The sequence below is a fragment of the Scleropages formosus genome, chromosome 1 (genome assembly GCF_900964775.1).
Source record: "Scleropages formosus chromosome 1, fSclFor1.1, whole genome shotgun sequence".
Lineage (NCBI taxonomy): Eukaryota > Metazoa > Chordata > Actinopteri > Osteoglossiformes > Osteoglossidae > Scleropages > Scleropages formosus.
The window spans coordinates 38,593,436-38,615,165 of NC_041806.1; the positions used below are offsets into that span (position 1 = coordinate 38,593,436).

At 42.5% G+C, this 21,730-nt stretch overlaps 1 protein-coding gene across 1 annotated transcript in view; it reads right to left on the reverse strand.

Moving 5' to 3' along the window:
* Positions 1-20,790, reverse strand: part of LOC108929354 (glutamate receptor ionotropic, kainate 2-like) — a 60,587-nt gene extending 39,797 nt beyond the window's left edge. The window contains exon 1 of the mRNA XM_018743808.2: positions 20,400-20,790. Coding sequence (XP_018599324.1) covers positions 20,400-20,517 — 118 coding nt within the window. The 5' untranslated portion in view covers positions 20,518-20,790. The remainder of the gene's footprint in view (positions 1-20,399) is intronic.
* Between the last annotated feature and the right edge of the window lie 940 nt (positions 20,791-21,730).

The window sequence follows — 21,730 nt, forward strand, 5'->3', positions numbered from 1 at the left end:
AATGATCATCTGTTCACTAAGAAGAGTAATTAAATGTGTTGTTGATCCCCTCCGTGTCTGTTCCACAAGCGCTCAGTTTTGTGACATCATGAACTCAGTCTCAGCTAACGGCTGCAAGACTTGAACGCCTTTGTCCTCGGAAGTGCAGGGTGATACTCTGCTATTTTCAGTAACAGGATGATCTAAACAGAGTTGTTCTTAATGTCTGACAGTGACATTACTCAGTGTTACTACCCCCCTCTGGGGAGTATATATGTGTGTCTGTAGGTATAAAACACTGGATCCTTTTAACTGCACTAACACATCTAATGACATCCGCATCCCTGTGGCTTCAGAGGCCGTGATGACAACCGGACTGATCGCAGCTCACCATCTTGACAAACCGTTTGCTCTTAAAGCGATCAGTGAGCTGGCAAGGAGCACAGTGATTGCTTTAATTGTGCATGAATGTGCCTTTCCCTCGCATCTAGCCGATCCCAGTGAGACAGCTGCTCTGTGATCCTGAGGGACACCTGCCTTTTGGGAGCCATTCATGCAGCTCTAGATATTGTCCAGACTGACTCTTCATTCAGCAGCTGCAGAGCTTGACAATGCTGCAGCCAAATTCAACTTCTCAAGCAGCGAGTCTAATTCAATTTCTAGTCTAAAATAAAAAGTTTCATTTGAAATCTCCACCAAACCTCGAGGCCTACGGAGGCTTCCCTTGTTGGAAAGGCTGGTGGGCTGTCTTCCATGCACTAATGCTTGTGCTTATTTACCAGACTGGATCACTGAAGCAATTAAAAACCACTGAAAGGTCCATAACGTTCATAACTAAACTTAACAGTTACTTGGCAATAAGCAGTAGTGAGTATGAGTCTTTGGTGGCTTGACTGTGACACAAAATAGTAACTGCATGATCCCATGACAAAACCACAATCTGTACAGCAGTCAGAATCAGGACAATAAACAGTTTTTACAGACTCCTGGATTTGCCACTGTCATAACTAATTTAATATTTTACATGCATTTTGATCCCTGTTATTATATATCTGGACCACTGTAGAAATAGTTTATATTTTCAAATGCAAAAAAAGGCATAAATAGTGTTTTCCTTGTGAAATAAAGAGTATGCAGGAAAAATGACAAAAACACAAGAGACAATTTTTTTTTTGTCTTGCCCTCCTCGGTGCTGAAACTGGCATGTTTTCATTTGGGTGGATAACATGGCTGAGGTTGTCACCCCCTCACAGTGTTCCTTGCTGTGAGTTTGATGGTCAGCCAGGTGCCGACAGGAAAACCAGCACTGTCCTCCAAGTGTGTTGCATCACCCTATGAAGCCTGGAGGCTGCAGAGTGAAGAGGAGCTTACAGCATGCACATCAGAAGAGGTGTATGTCTGAATTCACCCCTTCCAAATTAGAGTGATCATCATTTTTTAGCTCAAGACAGAAGGCCTAGGTAGTTGGCTGTTGCAGCTAAGTTGGAGGAAAAAGGAGTTAAAAAGTGATGAGTCAACGAGCAGCGCTTCTAATGATGAGCTCAGGATCATGAAATCCTAACTGTTATGCATTCTTTGCTGTTTTTTTTCTTTAGCTATATGAGTGCTACAAATCTACGTGACCTAACCCATAATATTTACCAAAGTTACAATTAAACAGTCTTCGCTCTTGTTTCAGGAACCAAGGAGGGGAGTGTTCACCCCAGGCGACCCATTATACTCCCACAAAGTTTTTGCAAAAGCGGTACTGTGAGAATGTACATTGATGAATGAATGTTGAGGCTCAGCAGTTTTAGCTGGCATTCCTTAAGGATCAGGAGATGCACCGGTGTATGTGGGCAGCACTGCTGTATTCCGCTGTATTCAACCACTATCATTAGTGTTTTGACCAGTGCTGCAGTTGCAGCACACAGATAAATGTGCACCTTTTTCAGCATTCTTCATGGTGCCCAATAAGCACCAAACAATAGAAAGCTACCAGCCAGGTAGCAGATATAAAGCAGAGCCATAGCAGTAACGAATTCCACTTCTTTCCCATTTGGTAGCTAAGAGAAGAGCAATTACATGATGCAGTACATTAACTAGGGGCGATATCCCTTCAAATTCTATTAACGCAATCACTTGGGGAAGCACTTCAGATGCATTGCTAACCCATAGTATATGTAAGCTGGTCATTGTGAGATAATAAAAGAAGAGACTGCAGTAGAAGCACTTGAGATAAATTTCCTAGGGCTATAATTCTAAACCTCATATAAAAATACTTATTATTGTATGGCCAGGTATACGAAGTACATGTTCATGAGAGAAAGTAATATAAATGTTTTCCTTTCTTTTCCATTTTCATTTCATAACTGATAAACAACAAATATTTACTTCAGGATTGCTGAACTAAATATTCTAGCTTTTACTCTGTGATGTTAACATGACTTTTAAAAAGTATGATTTTTGTAAATGCCTCATAAAACACAGAATTAAAAAGTAAAATGCACACAAAACTGCCCAGGCAACGAATGACCTTAGGCTCAGCATTGTCCTCAGGACATCATTCTGTTTTGTACGTATCTGCAAAGTTTTAGCAGCTCGCAGTGGAAAATTTTCTTTCATTATTATTTTTTACGACTCACTGTTTTAAACCCAGGGGGGTGTGGTGGCACAGCAGGTTTGACTGGGCCCTGCTGTCCAGTGGGTCTGGGGTTTGAGTCCTGCATGGGGTGCCTTGCGATGGACTGGTGTCCTGTCCTGGGTGTGTCCTCTCCCCTTCCAGCCTCACACCCTGTATTGCCAGGTTAGGCTCTGGTTTGCCGTGACCCCCTCACTTGGGACAAGCGGTTTCTGTGTGTGTTTTAAGCCCTGTTTGGCTGTTAACTTTTTTGTTGCAAAGTCACTGCTATTTGGAATCGGTGCAAAGTATTAGATTTGTGCGCCTGTCTGCTCCTAAATAAATGACATGATTGCCCTTCCAAACTGGGTCTCTTTGGCTTAAATGTAAGGCCTCTGTTGTCTGAGAGAGGAATTTAAAAGAAGACGGGATTTTGCATTCTATTTGGGTTCATATCTGACTCTCTGTAAATTACAGAAAAAGACCTATTATTTGTTGCGGAAAAAAAAACAGCCTTCGGCAAAGATAATTTATACAAAAAAAAAAAAAAAAAAAAACTGTCACCATGCCATATTTTATGGGCATTCAAGAAATCTGAAAAATCCAGTTACAATTCTTGTCTGAGCAAGGCTTTCAATCTGATTCATAAAATGGTGGCTCAGTTCTAGACAATACAGCGAGTTGAGATTAAACAGCAGTCTGATGGATGGAATATGCCTTAAGGGATTCAGGGCCATGGTTGTTAATTCTCCACCATGAGACAGTGTACAAGATGGAGCTTCTCTAGTTTAATGAATATGTTTTCCTTCATTCTGTTCCCTTATTTTTTCAGTCCTTCAGCCTTTTCTTCTGTAGTTCCCCACTCCATGGCCCTGACGTTCTTCCTGGATGTTCAGGATTGGAAACGGCAGTCAAGGGCTACGCTCACATAAGATTACCGCTACACGAATATGAGTAATTCTGTGGTCCTAAAGCAGGAAGTGTCACGCAGAACCGAGGACGCGGGGGGTGGCTGGATCCAAGTGCAGGATCGGTCGTCAGGAGCCAAGGGATCAGGCAAGTTTTCGTTGTTGGGGACGGGCGAAGAGTCGGTCGGTCGGAGTGATAGCGAGGATCCAAGGACGTGGTCAGCGAAGGGTTGAACGCTGGGAATTGGAGACAGGAAGCAAGGAACGAGGAAGAACTAGACATAGCACAGAAGGGACGGTTGTCTCAGCGAGATTCCGCGATTGTACGGGAGATGAGGAGGGTCTTTTAAAGGCGAGCGCTCAGTCAGGTGCTCGACCGGTGTCAGGTGCCGTCGACCATGGTGCGGACGTGGACATGACAGGAAGTATAGCAGCAGCCAAAATTTTGAGGGTACCTGGACAACTTGCATGGGATGAGGAAAATGAAAGCAAAGCAACCCATAAGTGTCATACATCTCTGGGAACTACCACAGATGGCTTGGGGAGACATGGCAGCAGATTTCTCACTCAAACTTGTTAACCAAATGCCTCATGAACAAACTGGTTTACCAGTGTGCCCTATGTCTTCTCTCGTACGTACTCTGTCTGCAGGCTGCCATTCCTTCTACCGCTGCTGCACATAGGTGTGATTAAACCACAACGGCACTCCAGTCTGAACACACAACACTTGATGCTAAATGGCATTAGTATCGGAAAATTCACTACGGCTCCTGTCCGCACCGCTTTGTGTAATGGACGACAGCAATGGGACAGAGTTAACAGCTGCTCTCACTGTTTTGAGAGCTCTACCAGAAAATTCCTCCATTGAGCAAAGCAAGCTAAAATGCCAGTGTTCTCATACAGCTGTGTGCGTGTGTGTGTGTGTGCTCATATGTCACCTAGCGCACATCCCTCATTTCAAACTGAAGCGCACACTCCCCAGAAAAGCAACAGAGGGTCAGGGGTGTCCTTGGTGAATGTTTTCCGTTGCTTAGTGAAGTGCTTCATTTTCGATGCGAGGTATTCGAGTGCTGCAGCCAGGAAACCATGTAAACAGAGGGTTTAAACTGGAAGTGGGCAATATAAAGATTGACGGCTGTATTTAGAACCTGGACAGCACACCCACCATACATATTCATGAACAGAGTGGCAGCTATTCACACACCAGCTTGCCAGTTAGATAGTGAGCTTGATGGAAATAGTTTAGATTCGTGTAAATATTCATTTTAGCTGACGCTTTTCTCCAAAGCAACTTACAATGTTAAGGTGCTTACAATTATTTGCCCATTTACACAGCTGGCTAATTTTACTGGAGCAATTTAGGGTAGGCACCTTGCTCAAGGGTACTACAACCGGGGGGGGGGATTGAATTTATTTATTGTCTTGTGCTATGTGTTGCACCATGGTCTCCGAAGAAATGACATTTCATTCCACTGCACACAAGCTGTATAGAGGAATAACAATAAAAACTACTTGAACTTGAATCTGCAACCTTTGGACCCAGAAGGAGTAGCTCTAACTACTACGCTACCGCATAAACATTTCTGACGCACCCTTACTTTGGCCAGCAGTGTGAAGAAGTTGCCGAGGTAGCCAGGTAACACACGGAGTAATTTTAAATGGGAATGAAATAACACCCTTTTGTGAAGCTCGAATGTCTAATTAGACAGCTACAAATTTGTTAAAGATAAACCAGGAGCCGTATCACATTTGCTATTGTAGGCGCAGGTCATGTCTTTTGAAAGGAGGAATGAAAAGACACCTAGCGTGGAGGTACTGATTAGGGATGGATGCCAAGCTCTGTGATTCTCTCAATCTCTCTCGCTTTCAAAGTAACCGGTGGCACAATCCAGAATCCGACGGGGAAATGAACCTTTTCTTTCCTGTAACTATGGAGATGTTATCTCTGCAGTGGCAAAGGTCAAGCATTAATTTCTTAGCAAAAGTTCTTCATTCTCATAGCAGGGCACAGGAGCAGACAAAATTAATCTTCATGTTGAATTGGGTTATAATTACGCAGGAGGGAGAGGACACTGAATTTGTGCTCCAGTTTTTAATACCTGAAACAGCTTATTAGGGTGTGTGGTGAAGTTACAGTTGGGAGCCTTATGTTTTTCTAGAATAAAGTCAAAGCTGATAAATGCGGTCTAGATTCAGGTGCACGAAGATGTTGCAGAGTCTTTCTCAGTGTAACACTAAAGGTCATTTTCTAAAAGTAAGGACAGTATCGTACAGTTTGGTTCAAGTGATTAATAGCTGATTAATAGCTTTTCCCCGCACATATAAAAGAAAGTCTGCACTAGTTACTTGAACAAAGCACATGTCACTTTGTACACGGAACATGTCACTTTAAGCAAATAACTACACACTCAGAACAGTTATTTAATTTATTACCAGTTCTGTAGCTAGTGTTTAGTGTTTCCAGTCTAGTCTCCTGTGTCTATGTGTATTGTTCTACTTTGCAGTGTAAATCAGAGGTCCTGTATAGCCGTTTTTCTATTTATATGTTCTATTTATCTCTTTTTACAAACTGCACTCTGTGTTCTATGTGGCACGGAGATGCAAAGAGAAACGGAATTTTGTTCTCCTGTATGCGTAATGGGGGCGCGGAGGCACAGCGGGTTTGGCCGGGTCCTGTTCTCTGACAGGTCTGGGATTCGTGTCCCGCTTGGGGTGCCTTGTGACAGACTGGTGTCCCGTCCTCTGTGTGTCCCCTCCCCCTCCAGCCTTGTGCCCTGTGTTGCTGGGTTAGGCTCCGGTTCACCAGGACAAATGGTTTCAACGAATGTGTGTGTGTGTGTGTGTGTAACTCACATATAGGCAGAATGACAATAAAGTTGACTTTCATAAAGAATAATGCAGATAAAGCAACCAGACAGTTGCAGAAATCACAATGAGAGTCACCTGCACTGCATGACTCAGGAATGTAGGAGGAAACCCACACAAACACAGAGAACATAGACAGATCTGAGGCTGGTACTGATCCTATAATCTGTGAGGTGACAGTTCCAGCCTCTATGCCACTACGCTACCCTGATATGTAGTATTTCTACAGCCACGTTTATTGATTTAATCGACCTTTATTCAAGGTGACTTACAATGTCACGTAAACTATACAAAGCTACTTGCAGTGATTTTGTCGTTTTAAAGCATTGTATCATCTAAAGAAAATGTTCAGGGTAAAGACATTCATCAGTGCTGCTACAATGGGATGGGGATTTACGCCTGAGTGACAATGTTAACCACTCTGTGCTTGCTGCCTTCCAATGGAATTACTAATAGTAATGATAGTAACTGTTAGAACAGGGTAACATTGTAAAATTTCCAAAAAGCATTGGAAATGTGGACAATTTTTCAAGATAAACCAGTGACGCAAACCCAAAATGTAAGCTGCACAGGAAACATAAATGTTTTTTTTTTTCCTCCAAGAACTGCAGACCATATGCAATGGAAGCACTTAAACAATGGGCACAGCCTCTTGTTCGCTTTACACCATTCTTTTCGGTGGCACTTTTGCACTGATTTCGCTCTGCGGTCCTCAAGACAAACTGACATCCGGAGGGTTGCAGTGCATCACTGTTTGCTCAGAATGTATTTATCCCTCTCTCTTATTTTCTCTCTCAGTCTCCCTATGTGTTCCAGTCTGTCTCCTCATTCCTCACTCTCTCCAGGCTTAGCGTGATGAGTCATGCACAGAGAGCTTCTCATTAAACTTTCGTCAGACTCAGTGGGAGGCAAGGAAAACTGAGGGGAATAGCCACAGACCTCCACCGCAACTTCGCCTCATCCTTCACAGTCCAACTCCATCCCTGTCCTGACAGCCCAACTCCTCGCTCCTGTTGTTCACCAGAAAGTCCATCTTCACAGACACTAACTGCACTGCGAGCCTTGACAATGCATCATGGAAAAACCCTGCATATTTACCTAATAACTAATGTTTGGAGAGAAAGTGTATCCTCCCTGCCATATTTGATGTAAAAATTAATTTAAATGCCAGAACAAATTCACTATATTCCAAAAATGGTAATGACAAGAATTTCTATAGGCCTATTCCACCTTTGAAATTTCTACACATCTATAAGCCTGGGGAGCAAATGAGAATGTCTCTTCACATTCATAAATGCAGGTCCTGTAGACTGGAAAGTCCCATGGCGTAAACCAAACAGTCAGTGAAGTGAATTAAGTGGCAGGTGATGATCTTACAAATAACACTTTTGCCATGTTTTCTAACAGCAGTAAAGTCAAATACATGCTCATTGAGATTTTATTGTGAAGGCTAGTGTTCATGTCCTGACTCAGGGGGGGAAAGCGGTGGTGGATGTGGACACGGATACATGGAGGCAGAATGGGAAGAGGGAGAGGGCTACAGTTCCTATCCTTTCAAATCAGCCACCAGAGAATTAAATATGCTTGACACATATCCAAATGAGGTTTGATGGGTGTCTGCAGTCACGCAGAACCTACCGCTACAGCCATCAGCTGAAATATACGTCATATCCAATTATCAATCTGAGCTGCAATTCAGCTTTGCAACATTTTCGGTTGCAAGTGTCACTTATATGTGTCTTTTTTGGTATTCAAGCAGAAAAAAGTGTCTGAATGATTGATGAGACTTTCCCAAGGTTTTCAGTCATTTTCAAGCAGATGTCGAGAGCTCATGTTGAAAAGCTTTTACGGAGCGATCATTACTTTGAGTATCCATCCAAACACCTTGTTCCTAGCAGTGCCAGCTAATAGTAGGCAGAGACAACAGATATTAGAGAAAACCAGCATGAGCACAATATAGCCTATAATGAATTAGCACTCATAATCAGGACTTACCAATTTAGTGCTAGCTGTACCAAAACCAAAATGTTACAGTACTGCGATATTTAAACGAGTTTATATGTTAGAACAAGAGTCAAATCACCTGTCCTTTGGAACATCAAAGATTAGAAGTTATCAGGGATTTCCAGGGAGAAAATGGCTTCTGAAAGTAACAAGCTGGTGACATAAATAAAAACCTTCACAAGAATTCAGTTTAATCCTTCAGTGCAAATGCATGACATAAACTCTCCACTCTATTCCATTTTTTAACGCCACAGTGCTTCCACCGCTGTCAATCCACCTTTTCCAGTCTGCTTGTATGTCTCATGTTATGATTCTCTCAGGACAGGCAGACAAAATGCAGTTTAATATCTGAGATCCTTTGAGAGATTGCTATATCAATCAGAGGCACCCGCAGGCCAATATGAAATTTAATAAAAACAGGACATAAATGAAATAAAAAGGTAGCAGGAGGTCCTCTGGTCCCCAGCATTGCTTATGAGATCAGCAAGGCTGTGAAAAAACCCTGCCATCAGGCCGAACATCGTGGGCTTCTGCCAGGGTGGAAACACGCCGAAGGCCACGGGGCCCACGGACATCCAGCCCTGCCCAACCATGGAAAGTGACCCCCCCCCCATGAAGCTTCGAGTCAGTAGGGTGTTTGTGTTCCACTTAAACAGCGCATTGGAAGACAGATCGCCTCCCTGTCTTTCCAACAACGGCCACGGTCATAAGCTCACAAACACAAATAAATAATTAAATAAGGGCACTTCGGGGAAACATTCAAAATCTCTAATGACTGCAGTCCATACAATTTTTGTAAATTGCTGTTATTTTCTGAAGTGGAACCGGATGCTGGCTTTGTGGTAGAATATATACTGTGGATATAGTTGCCTATTCCTCCTAAAGAATTGAAAAGCCAGTCTATCCACTTATAAAACACCCACTCAAATTATAGACCTTGCATTAGGCAAGGAAATCCCACCGAGTTATAGAAAAAAATGAAAAAAAGTTCAAATTTTCTTTCCTCCAGGCACTCAGATTTATAAAAATGCAATAGAAAATATAAAAAGAACAAGCACTGAGTACAATGGACACTTCCCAGGGACACCTGTAGAAATACAGTTATAATTGAAAGAATACTTTTAATCCTCAGCCAGCTATGAAAAGGCCCCCTGCTGAAATATGGATAATTTTTGAAAGGACAAACATTTCACTGTCCTGCCATGAGAGTTTTAATATGAATCATGGGTTAAAAAAAAAAAAAGAAAAATCTGGCCTTCCACCACTCCCCTTTCAATAGAGCCCCCTGTAGAAGAATGAATACAGACAAACCTTTCACTGCTTTTTCATCACCTATTCCTGCCATCTGCATTATTTAATGTCTTGCTCTTTTTGTTTCTAGCAAATGGTGTATCTTCAGCTTGACACAATGACTAGGTTTTCACAGACACATCAGTGTATGACATGGTCAGATTCCTCCGCTAAAGAAAGGAACCGAAGAGGCGAGTTCAGTCCTCCCGTTAAACTGAACTGACTGAACTGACATAAATGGCTCCAAAGACTGCTGTCAAGTCTCAAAAGAAACAAGTGTTCTTGAAATGCATTTGTTAGGAATCACTTATAAAGGGACCTTCAGTTCAGTCCCAAGAAGTATGACAGGTTGACAGGAGAAATATTTACTAAAAAGCTACCCCTCTTGCCCGCATTTGAATACATACACGTATGCATTTGGCAAACACTTTTCTCCAAAGCAATACACAACTCAGGGCAAACAAAAGAGCATTTCACAACTGACAAAGAGCTGTAGATACAGACATATGATTACTGAACCACAGCAGTTCATACCAGAAAACAGTACATATGGCGCTCTTCTAATACGGTACTTCAGTTTCAGTGTCACGCAGGAGGTTCCCGCACGTTTGCACTCCACATGTGTTAATTTACATTTACGTTTACATTTAATTTGTGAAATTTTGCTGTTCATTTACACCTCAGGTAATTATATCTGTGAAACAATTAAGGATAGAGGCAAACTGGAATCCCAAAACAGTTTCTATGTGGAAGATAAAATGCACTCCCTAAGGCAAAGCTATTCCTCAGTGCACTGTGAAATTTGCATCCTGTTTTGCTGTGTGCAGAACGGGTCATTTTCAGCCAAAATAAGTATTTTTAGTAATTAATTTCTCTGCCTCTCAGGACTGGTGTGCTGCTTGCTGGGAATGCATAGGGGTGCCTGCGACACTGGCAGCATGGCAGATGCAAATTGGCGGCAACGTGGCATCCTGCCGCCAAAGCACCAGCGCCCGCCTGATGTCACGCCGCCTGCTTACTGCAGGGAACAGAAGTGCCCTCCGTCCTCCCATTGGACAGAGAACCAGAGACAACCTGGCAGCAGCACTGCAGATACACAGGCTGCTGTTGAACTGTTTGACTGTATTTGTGAACTGGACAGTAAAATTCTTTTCACTTATGTACCGCGGTGTTCGGCTCGGCTGAACAGAGTGCAACTGAACGAAACACGTCATTTCCAGTGTTACATGTCCTCTTTCTGTGAGTTGGAATCTGAGAATGAGTTTACTGAAGCGCAGATGGGATCTTGCTCATGTTTGTTTCTCAGAAGAGTTCTTTGAGCACAAACAGAAGGCAGATGGAGCAAATACACGAAAGCGTTTCCCCACTTCCCGGCCTATGTACTACTGAATTCTTCTTTGTAATGGAAGTTCCCATTCAAGGAGGAATCTGTACACCGTTTAAAGTAAGGGGTAAGAGTTAGTGCGCAAAGTTGAATCAAGGCAACCACATGCATGGTAAAGGAAGGTTGCTATGCACATCTTTGAACTGTGGGAAGAGAACCAGTTGAAGGGGCACCTGGTAGTGTAGTGGTTAGAGCTGCTGCCTTTAGTATAAAAGCTCATAGGTTTATACCCCGTCTCTAGCTGTAGTACCCTTGAGCAAAGTACTTACCCTAAATTACTCCAGTAAAGTTACCCAGCTGTATAAATGGGTAAACAGTTGTAGGTACAGTGTAGTGGGTGGTATGGTGCCACAGTGAGTAGTGCTGCTGTCTCACAGCGCCTGGGTGGTGTGAGAGGATGTGGGTTTAATCCCCCCTCAGTCCGTGTGGAGTTTGCATGGTCTCCCCGTGTCTGCGTGGGTTTCCTCCGGGTGCTCCGGTTTCCTCCCACAGTCCAAAGGCATGCTGTTCAGGTTCCCCATAGTGTGTGAGTGACAGAGAGAGAGAGTTTGTTGCACTGATGTATGGATGAGTGACCCATTGTAAGTAGTGTATCTAGCAGTGTAAGTCACCTTGGTGAATAAGGTGTGGGCTGATAACACTACGGAGTCCACTGGAATTCGCTTTGGAGAAAAGCATCTGCTAAATAAATAAATGTAAACCACAAGAACGTGTAACCTCCACACAGACTGCAAAAGAACGGACCCTAGATCCATAACCTCAGCATAAGACAAATTAACTGTTTATTTTAGAGATATTTATTGGGCTGTGAGAGGACGGCATTGACAAGAATATATACTTAAGGCTGAAAACACAAACCATTTGTATGCACCGGACAATAAGTATACTGGCGAAGTCACCACCGGTTCAGTATGAACTGCACAGGCAGTCGTGGGAATACATATCACTGTAGCACAGTGCAAGATTTATCTCCAAAGATGTGAGGTAAATTGTAGTATGTCAAACGGTTGTTCTATAAGCAGATCTTGGTGGGGGGGAGATAAGGGCGCAGAAGATCAGAGGCATCTTACTACATATTCAGCACACAGAGGCGTGCCTTCATTGCGGAAAGACAATGACTGACTGCTGTCAACACTCTATTTAATAAGCATCTGTACTCAATTACGCTCAGCTAGACGTCTAGATTGACTTAACTCAGCAGGTGAAAGCAGAAACTGCAAAACAGAGGCTTCACAAGATTATTGATTAATAACATGGGATAATAACCCGGAAAATGGTGAGAGGAAAATTCTAGTGGAGGGGTTGGAGAGGGAAGGGGAACAATAACAGCTACCAGCTCTTCACACATCTGTCTCTGTGGGAATTAGGAATGAATAATGTGGACTGAGTTTCAATTTGCCACTGTTGGTCCAGTTTTTTTTTTTTTTTTTTTTCCCTATTTGGACAAGAAGTTTCCAGTTCCCACAGCTCTGCAGAAAGGCTATACCTTTCTCACTGGATCACTGAACAGTCTTACTGATTTCGTGTGGAGTGTTCTCCATGTGGGGTGGGAATGGGCTACCCAGCTGTTTACTAGTTACTAAGAGATTCAATTACTTGTTACCGAGGAAGAGATTCAATTTGTCGTTAACTGCATAAATGTGGGGGTGCGGTGGCGCGGTGGCGCAGTGGGTTGAACCACAGTCCTGCTCTCCGGTGGGTCTGGGGTTCGAGTCCCGCTTGGGGTGCCTTGCGATGGACTGGCGTCGCATCCTGTGTGCGTCTCCAGCCTTATGCCCTGTGTTACCGGGTAGGCTCCGGTTCCCCGTGACCCTGTATGGGACAAGTGGTTCTGAAAATGTGTGTGCATGAATGTGGGCCACTGTACACACAGTCGCAGACACCTTTCAGACCTAACAGCACGATATGGGATTTTGTTACATGTATTAAATACAAAAATAATTCAGTTAATGGCACAGAACACTGGAAAGCATTAACAGTGAAATGCAATAGTTATTGTGTATTACTCAGCCACCCATTAAAGCCATCCATTCATTATCAACGACTATTTGTCCAGTGTGGGGTAGCAGTGGTCCACAGCCTATCCTAGAAGTATAGCATATGATGCATATGTCGGTGTCGGACAATGTTGCACACGCATGCACAGTACACACATGCGAATCTCCATGCATACACACACAAAGACTCACACACCTCAACTAAGGTCACTATAGAGTCAGCAATTCAATTCAGTTCAATTTATTGAATTGACTTTATTTATTGACACAATTGACTTAAAGCACGTCTTTCCGCTATGAGAGGATACCGGAGCACTTTGAGGAAATGCATGTGAACATGGGGAGAGCAGCAAATTCCACGCAGGCTGAGCCATCCCAGAGCATAGGAGCTGTGAGCTAGCAGTACTATTTGCAGTACCGCTTTCACCCTATACTGTTTTGGGAAACTGAAGAATCAGCTGAATGTGATCAATACACAAATAAATATGCAAATGCTGATAAGTGCCTGTTTATTACTTAACCTCTGATTTTTTCATCAAGACTAAATTCATATTAAGTTGAAACAAGTATACAGTGCATCTTAGGGTAAAGTACAAAAGGGTAAAGGTGGCATGTTGCTGATTGAAGTCCAGCACGTGAAGTTTAACTGGGCGCAGGCAGGTGCTCGTCGCTTGCGGGAGTATCCACTCTCTGGAAAGCCAAAACAAATCCAATCTGGTTCATCACACTTCCAGACCCATATCTGTCTCAGAACTACTTGTTCGCCTTCGATGTCTGAAACCTGCATTTGCAAATTTCTCTCAAGGTTTCCTTAGTCTGAAAACAGCCTCTGGGGAGACAGGGCGCATTTCTATGATAAAGACAGCAGGACCTGGACAAACCCATCTGAATGTTGTCTAAAATGTGCTTTTCAAAGATAAGGCCAAGCAGCAGAGCAGGTGTATCGCCTCTCTAGAGCATCTTTTCACTCAGGATCTCAGGAGGGAGCCAGCAGGATATCTAAGACTCTCATATAGGTTTTACCCCAGCAGAGTTATTTCATAATTATTAGAATCGTACATCACAGATCAAAAGGCACAGCAAACATTTACGCTGTTTACAGTTACAAACAAACTGAGAAGTGTGATCAAGCAGAGTTTGTAATGCATTATCAAAGAGAATGAAACATCCTTTTCTGACAGGCATTACTTCTTACAATGGGAAAACACAAGAACAGAGGTCAAAGCTAATTCTTTTTGTTGAACAGTAAATTTTGAGTTAATGGTGGAAATTATTTTATAATAGAATCAAAAAACATTTACCAAGTGCTGTTGCCAGTGGCAACTCCTTATTATCCAACAGGACAACACTGTGTGTTAATCCCTTTGGCAGTGCGAACGAAACACACATAGTATGTACTGCTTCTCAAAAGTGGATGCATACAAAAACAGAGATAAAGCTTTCATTTGTGAACTAACAGATAAAACGGTCATGCTGAAGGAGATAAGAAAGTTATATGGAAATGCATGGCCAAGAGCTGGAAAAACCATGAGAGGCGCATCGTAGAAAGGTCCATCTTGAATGTGAAACTTTCTCTCAAAAGACAAAATGATGAGATGGACTATATATATATGCACATATAGGACAGTTGTTAGGGCTGTGGCCTTTGGACCTCAAGGTTACAGGTTTAAATCCAACCTCCAGGTGTGAAATTCTTGAACAAGGTACTTGCCTTAAATTCCTCCAGTAAACATATCCCAGCTGTATATAGCTGTAGGTACCTTAAAATTGTAAATAGTTTTGGAGAAGAGAGTCAGCTCATGGGAAAAATATATGAATTCAGAAAACATTAACTTTTCAGGATCTTAAATTATCAAGTTTTTATGAATTCTTCTTCTTCTTCTTCTTCTTAATAATAATAATAAATTATTATTATCATCATCATCATCATCATCAAGCGTTTGTCCCAAGCGGGAACCTTGCCTGGCAGCGCAGGGCACAAGCCCGAATGGGGAGGGGACACACCTAGGATGGGATGAATTATTATTATTATTATTATTATTATTATTATTATTATTATCATCATTATTGTTATTGTTGTTGTTGTTGTCAAGGGCTGCTACAATTAAGAGTAGTTTAAGCAAATATTACAAAAAAACATTCCTCCTCCTTAGGAGAAAGTGCTTGCTAAATGTTTACACACACACGTAAGAACCTGACCGGTTCCTACAGAAATAAAACATGATTAATTTGTAGGGGAGAGGGCTCTTCAGCATGGTTTCCTTGCATTTATATGCTGTGCTAATTCTATTGAATACTGCTCAGATCTACCATGTGCTTTAAATTAAATTTACCCTTTAACAAAGATAATCATCATTTCACTATTACAGTGGCAGAGTTATGCAAATTCATGTTATTGCTTTACACAAAGGATTTCAAAAATATATTGTTTCAATTGGATCTGCCCAAGAAGAACACTTCGGCAAAGGCTGCAGCACTTCAGATTACTCGTCAGTCTTGATGGAAAATGTCATGGCTTTCCCAATGTGCTCTACATCATTTGCGTGACCTTTCTCAGATTGTTGGAATAAAGTTCATAGGGGACACAAAATCTATCACTTATGGGTGAATGCTTGAAGTGGCCTAAAAGACTGGCAATGCTATTACCCTCAAAGACTCCTTCATTTGACTGGAAGGAGTTGACTTCTCAGCTCTTATTTAGAGAAGACTTGTCTGATGTCGGTACCTGAGTTGGACTTTCTATATTAGTTACATCTTTCATGCACAAGTACTTAAATGCTATTACTCTCAACATTTATTATTGCATTTAGATTATGCTTCTTTTCAAGGAGACTTAGAGTGTTAGGGTTACATACTAAGCTATTTACAGTTTTCTACATCTACATTTATTAATTCAGCAGATGCTTTTCTCCAAAACAACGTACAGCTCAGAGTAAACAAAGGTGCATGTAGAGTTACTGCTACTTAGAATTTTTTAGCCATTTTTACAAATGGGTATTTTTTTCTGAGCCAGTTTGTTGAAAGCGCCTTGCTGAAAGGTACTACAGCAGGAGGTAGGATTCAAGCCTGAGCCCTTGGAGTCCAAAGGATACTAACTACTGCCTCCCATGTGTACAGTATATACAGTTTATTTAACTCACAGGAATTAGAACTAAGACACCGTGTTGAAACAGCTTGAGATCAAACAGTAAGTTGAGAAGAGCTAGTGCTCTGTTTACACTGAGATGGCTTGTTACCCTGGGAAAGCTCTCAGTTGGATAACCATGGGATCAGGAGTTCAGTGACGATACAAATGACCGGTCTATGTTTCCGACCACAGATGGCAATGGAGTGAAAATGCACACAGATTCTCTCCCTGGACCCTAACACACAGACACATAGACCCTCCTGAAATCGGGTTACAACAACTTGCTGTCCCTCCCATCATTTGTCCTGTCCCAGATGGAATACCATGGAACATGTAAGTTCCCTGAAGGATACTTTAATCTGGCATGACTATCATTTACTGCCCTTTGACCAAAATCTCTATTACACATTTTCACAGATGAAATGTGACTTTTTTTTTTTTTTTAATCTAAGTCAATTTATTCTTTTCTGGTTTCAGTGAAATGTTTGCCACAGCAGTTTAGTTGATGGAAAATCATAATTTAACCTTATCCCACAATCCTCTGTTATCTCCAATGTAATGGTAAAATGGGAACATGTAATATATTATGCAATACAAAAACTGTAAAAATCAAGAAACACTTATAGTTAAAAAGCATAACAGTGACGTGGAACATACATACACACCAGTTTCATATTTTGCTGTGATACAGGGCTCCCACAAAATATTAACCAAGGCTGTTATGAAATATTGTATGAACAACAAAAGACCATAGTCTTGGCCATGCAGTTAATCACTTGTGCTCATTCTGTAAAAGAGGAAAAGTTAAGAAAATGCAGTTCAAAGTTTTAAATGTGTGATGACTTCCTGATAATCTCAAACAGATGTGTGATAAATAAAAAAGCTTTGCACCATTTTTTTTTTCGCGCACACAATTCTCCAGGCAAATTGTATTTTTTTGTGGAAAGACCCCAGAAACCTATTTAGCAGTGAAACTAGGATTCAGTCCTAGCCCACAGAGAACAGTATATCCTGTTTAGCTCATCTTGACACAACCTTTACTACTGCATATTAAGACGTTGATTTTCTCCTAAAGTGTTAAAATTTTGAACAGGTGACTTATGAACAACTGAAGGATTTAACAGTACAACAGAGAGCTCCCTGGGGACACCACAGAATAACAGAACAAAATTCATATTAGGTATTCTAAACATGACTTCCACAGATTTCAAACCTCTTTTTTAGTCTAAATATAATTTCCTCCAAACAGTACACACACATCACCTCTTCGACTCTAATGCATCCTGTGGACTTTTGAACAGCTACAAGTTCCACCTTCCAAAATTCTCCTGCAAGTTTTCTTGCACTGTGCCTTTCAATGATCTTATTCCAAGTAACAAGGAGCCATGACAGGAGTTAATTGCCTCTGACCCTTTCATTAAACTTCTCCATAATTTCTCCAGTCAGCCACAAAAACATCTCATTCAAATGCAAAATATGTGATGCTGATGAGATGTACAGCATTGTTCCCAAATCTCATTAGACCCTCAAATTGTCCTATGTTTATTAAGTGCATCAAGTACTCATTTGTTTAATGTGTTGTTAAAAAGAAGGGGAATGGAAATCTACTTCTATCTATCTATCTATCTTGTCTGTCTGTCTGTCTGTCTGTCTCTGTCTCAATCTGTCTGTCTGCTTCCAAAGGATTAAATTAATACATTTTTTATTTCCCTGCAGAAAAATCATCCACGAGGGACTGGACTAGGAAAATCCATGCCTTATTCTACATATAAACACCTCAGTTTACCTTTTCCACCTCTGAGGACTCAAAGTTTAATTGACTGAATGACTGCCAATTACCAAATGGGAGAAATGTCCAAACAACAGTGGCTGTTTTCTTTTATAATGACACGGCCTGGCCAGTCCAGTCCAGTCCAGTCCAGTCATTATTTGGAAACGGGAGATCGCTGTCCGTGGTACTGAAGCAGCCGATTCCATTCCTCACTTTTCCTAGGAATGAGGGGAAAATGGAGGGATCCTGGAGCAGAGGAGACCTGCGGTAGGACCAGCTCTGCGCAGAAGGCCGGAGTTCGTTTCCCATTATGGCAGTTCAGCGGAAAGTCAATGAACCTCAGTGACTCTACCTTGTTTCTGAGAGACAAACGCATGGTCGGCATCTGCACTGAAATGAGACGAGGGCGTCATCGAGTGGAGTTCACGTTCAGAGGTCAAGGGTCCGTATCCATCTTCTCTGACCCGCTCCGAAGCAGCGCAGCCTCGCGGGCTGTATTTCACGCGCCCGACGGCCGTTGCTAATAACAACACCGCTCCGCCCGTGTCGCCCAGCGCACCAGATTGGAGGAGCTCCGCGAGGACAAGTCGAGACGCGCTCGCCGAACTCGTTGCCATAGATGCGGCGCGAGGCGCACGCGGGCTGCCTTTTAAACAGCTCCTTCGCGTCGCGGCGCTCGTGACTGTGTGAGCCTGCGTGGATCCGCGTGCGCGTGGAAGGAGCAGGTTACCAAAGGCGCGGACGCGGCTGAACAGCGTGACTCCACACGCTCGAGTGGAACTGCGCGGGATACTACAGTAAAACAGGAGTAGACTGCGTCTTGTTCCAGCGCTTCACCATGATATCATTTATATTCAACTGACTCCACTTTCCTTCGTTTCTCTATAATATATTCAATAAATAAATAAGGTGCACTGCATTAAATGTGCGGAAATACGTTTTGCACGTGTAGCCTGCAGAAGTTGTGTTAACTTGTGTGTTAACTTCTCTTCACTTAAATATTCAGAGAAACATGCAATGACAGCAGGGGTGCACAAACTTTTGCAATCTGTAAATAAGTAAACTACACTGTACTGCACTGGCCAAACAGAAACAGGAGTTTCCTGAAAAATCCTTTCTTTCTTTCTTTCTTTCTTTCTTTCTTTCTTTCTTTCTTTCTTTCTTTCCTTCCTTCCTTCCTTCCTTCCTTCCATACTCTTTAAACAAGCTCTCAACAGGCCGCTATTTCAAACACACTTCAGCATAAGGGTAAAATGACAGGAAGATACACACAATGAAGTTCTTGGTTCAGTGTGCTGTTATTTGAACTATTTCAATTTCCTCTTTAGTTGTCCAGTGTGAGCTTGTTTATAAACTGAAGTAATTGTAGAAGTAATCCACGTATGAATTGAAATTTTAAGCCTTTAAGATGATTTGGTCCCGACCAAAAAACACACTGAGCAGTTATATACCCATCCAATTTGCAATAGGATTTCTGTGCAGCAATAGGCTATAAAATTATTAACAAAAGCACTTTAAAAGAGGAAATCAAACGAACTCAGTGGTGTTTATTTCCAGCACAGTGTCCCATAGTAATATAAAACCTATATAAATATTTTTCAACTAACTCTGGATGTAGCAGACATACGTGTCAGCAATATTTCACGCACTGCTTCCCGCCAACATTAAATTCAGTCCAGGGCTTTTCTTCAATGAACTGTCTCAAAGAGGTGGAGGTCTTTTATTCTAAGAACTGCAAGATGCAGAAAAAATCATGCCTGCAACTGTCTTAAAATCCATGCGAATAAATTAAGGCCTTTAATGGAGCTATCAATATATAATAATAATAATAATAATAATAATAATAATAATAATAATAATAATAACAACTAGAAGAAGGAAATTTTACACGAACTTCTCTCATGAAAAAAGAAACTCCACGCACAAATTTATAAATGTTACCCGAAAATGACACTACATTTTACATTACGGACGTGGGCTGTTCCACTGTATGTCATGAAGGAGATTCGGTGGATTCCGAAGACGCCGTTTTCCTTTTCTTTTCAAACTTTGTTCTGTCTCTGTTACACCGTATTACTGAAATACCAGGGTGGGCTTTGGAAGCCAGTGCTTCCCCAGTTTCATCCTCTCATTCACACGGATGTTGATCTCAGTCCATTCAAGCAAGGCATCGCACTACATGATCATCATCGTGTTCCACCGCGATTTCTTTCACCTCGCGCAATATTTTGAGGCACGTTCGTCCACACTACCCTCGCATTCCTCTTCTGGAGACCCGTGGGTCAGTTATGCAAGAGACCCTTTTCGAATGAGAAGCAAGAAGAAGCTGCCGATGGGCTTACTGCAACACGTTACCTGGGACCTCCAAAACCATCAAAGCCGCGTCGAGAAGGACCAAAAGCGCTCGTGAACAACACACAAAAGCTGTTAAAGACAGCGAATCAAAGGTATTCTTGAAAAGAGTAGCCATCTTACCAAATCTTAAAACGTGCTGCATCCCGTGAGAACATCCCACATGTGGTGCGAGCAGCAGAACGAGCCTGACGGTCCACCTCAGCATCACTTTAGACATCTGTGGGGAGGTGATCTTCATGGTGGTCGTTCAGCGGGCACTGCCAATCCTCCGTGTCATTGAGATGCTCCTGGTTTCCTCAGATTGCCATTAAGGCTTTAAGCGGGGTGACATCCCTGGCGCCGGATCAGGGCATGGTCACTCGGACAGCCGAGGAGGAGCTCCTTCCCACATGCCACAGCAATCCCTGCATGGTCCCCTCTCTCACTGCGCCAGGAGACAGCGTGTCGATGCGAGGAAGAGCGGGGCATCCATGTTAGGCGCCGCTGGACACCGAGGAACAATCCGCACACGAGCAGCGTGAGCGCGCCCCGATCGCCGATCGGGAGGAACCGGGTCCGCGGCTGAAGAGCGAGGCGCGCCGTCCGCAGCGCTCAGCTCAGGGCAGCATCGCAGTGCGCGCGTACAGAAAAGGCAGCTGGTCCGTTAGTGGTCCGTTAGCGGTCCGCGCTGCCCCTCTTCACCGCACTGCTACAGACAGAGTCTGACCGGGAGCCAAGGCTGGCCAAGCCAAGGTCTGCGCGAGCTGAAACACTGTTTTGTTTATGCCACAGGGAGAGTGAGTCCGCGCGCCTCTCTCTGTTTTCTGTACATATGATATCATATGGTCCTCTCTCCCCGCGCCGAAGCGCAGACGCTGCGCTGCTTATTTATTTATATCTGTAATTTGGCTCTATCAATAGAGACATCCCTACCGGTGGGAGTGCGACATGCGCGCTGGAAAATCAATATGAATTTTAACTGCTTCGTTGATCTGTTAGACTTAGAGAGCCCTGTGCCATTGTCGTTCCCCATCATGATCATAGCTCGTATGTTCAGTGTTGTAATAAGCAATAGTAGCCTGCCGTATACATGATGTTACGGTGAAGTTGCTTATCCGACACCGAGTAAGTGGCTTTGGACGAACGAGTGAAAAGGATAAAGATATTAATAAAACTGTTAGGTCTTCAAGCCGTTTATTTGTATATGTGAGTTTCTAATGAGATCCAAAGAACTGAACAACAAAAAAGCTGAACAAAGAAAAACAGGCATAATAAGCTATTTTTTAGTCACAAAAACACACAATAATACAAATAAATTAGCGAGACACAATGAACACCGTGAACACCAAAAAATATTTCCTAGAAAACCCTCATCCCATAACAGACAAAATCCACTTCAAAATAGAAGTAACACGAACGAAGTTCATTGAAACTTATAAACTGATATTTAATTTAAGAAATATTATCATCAT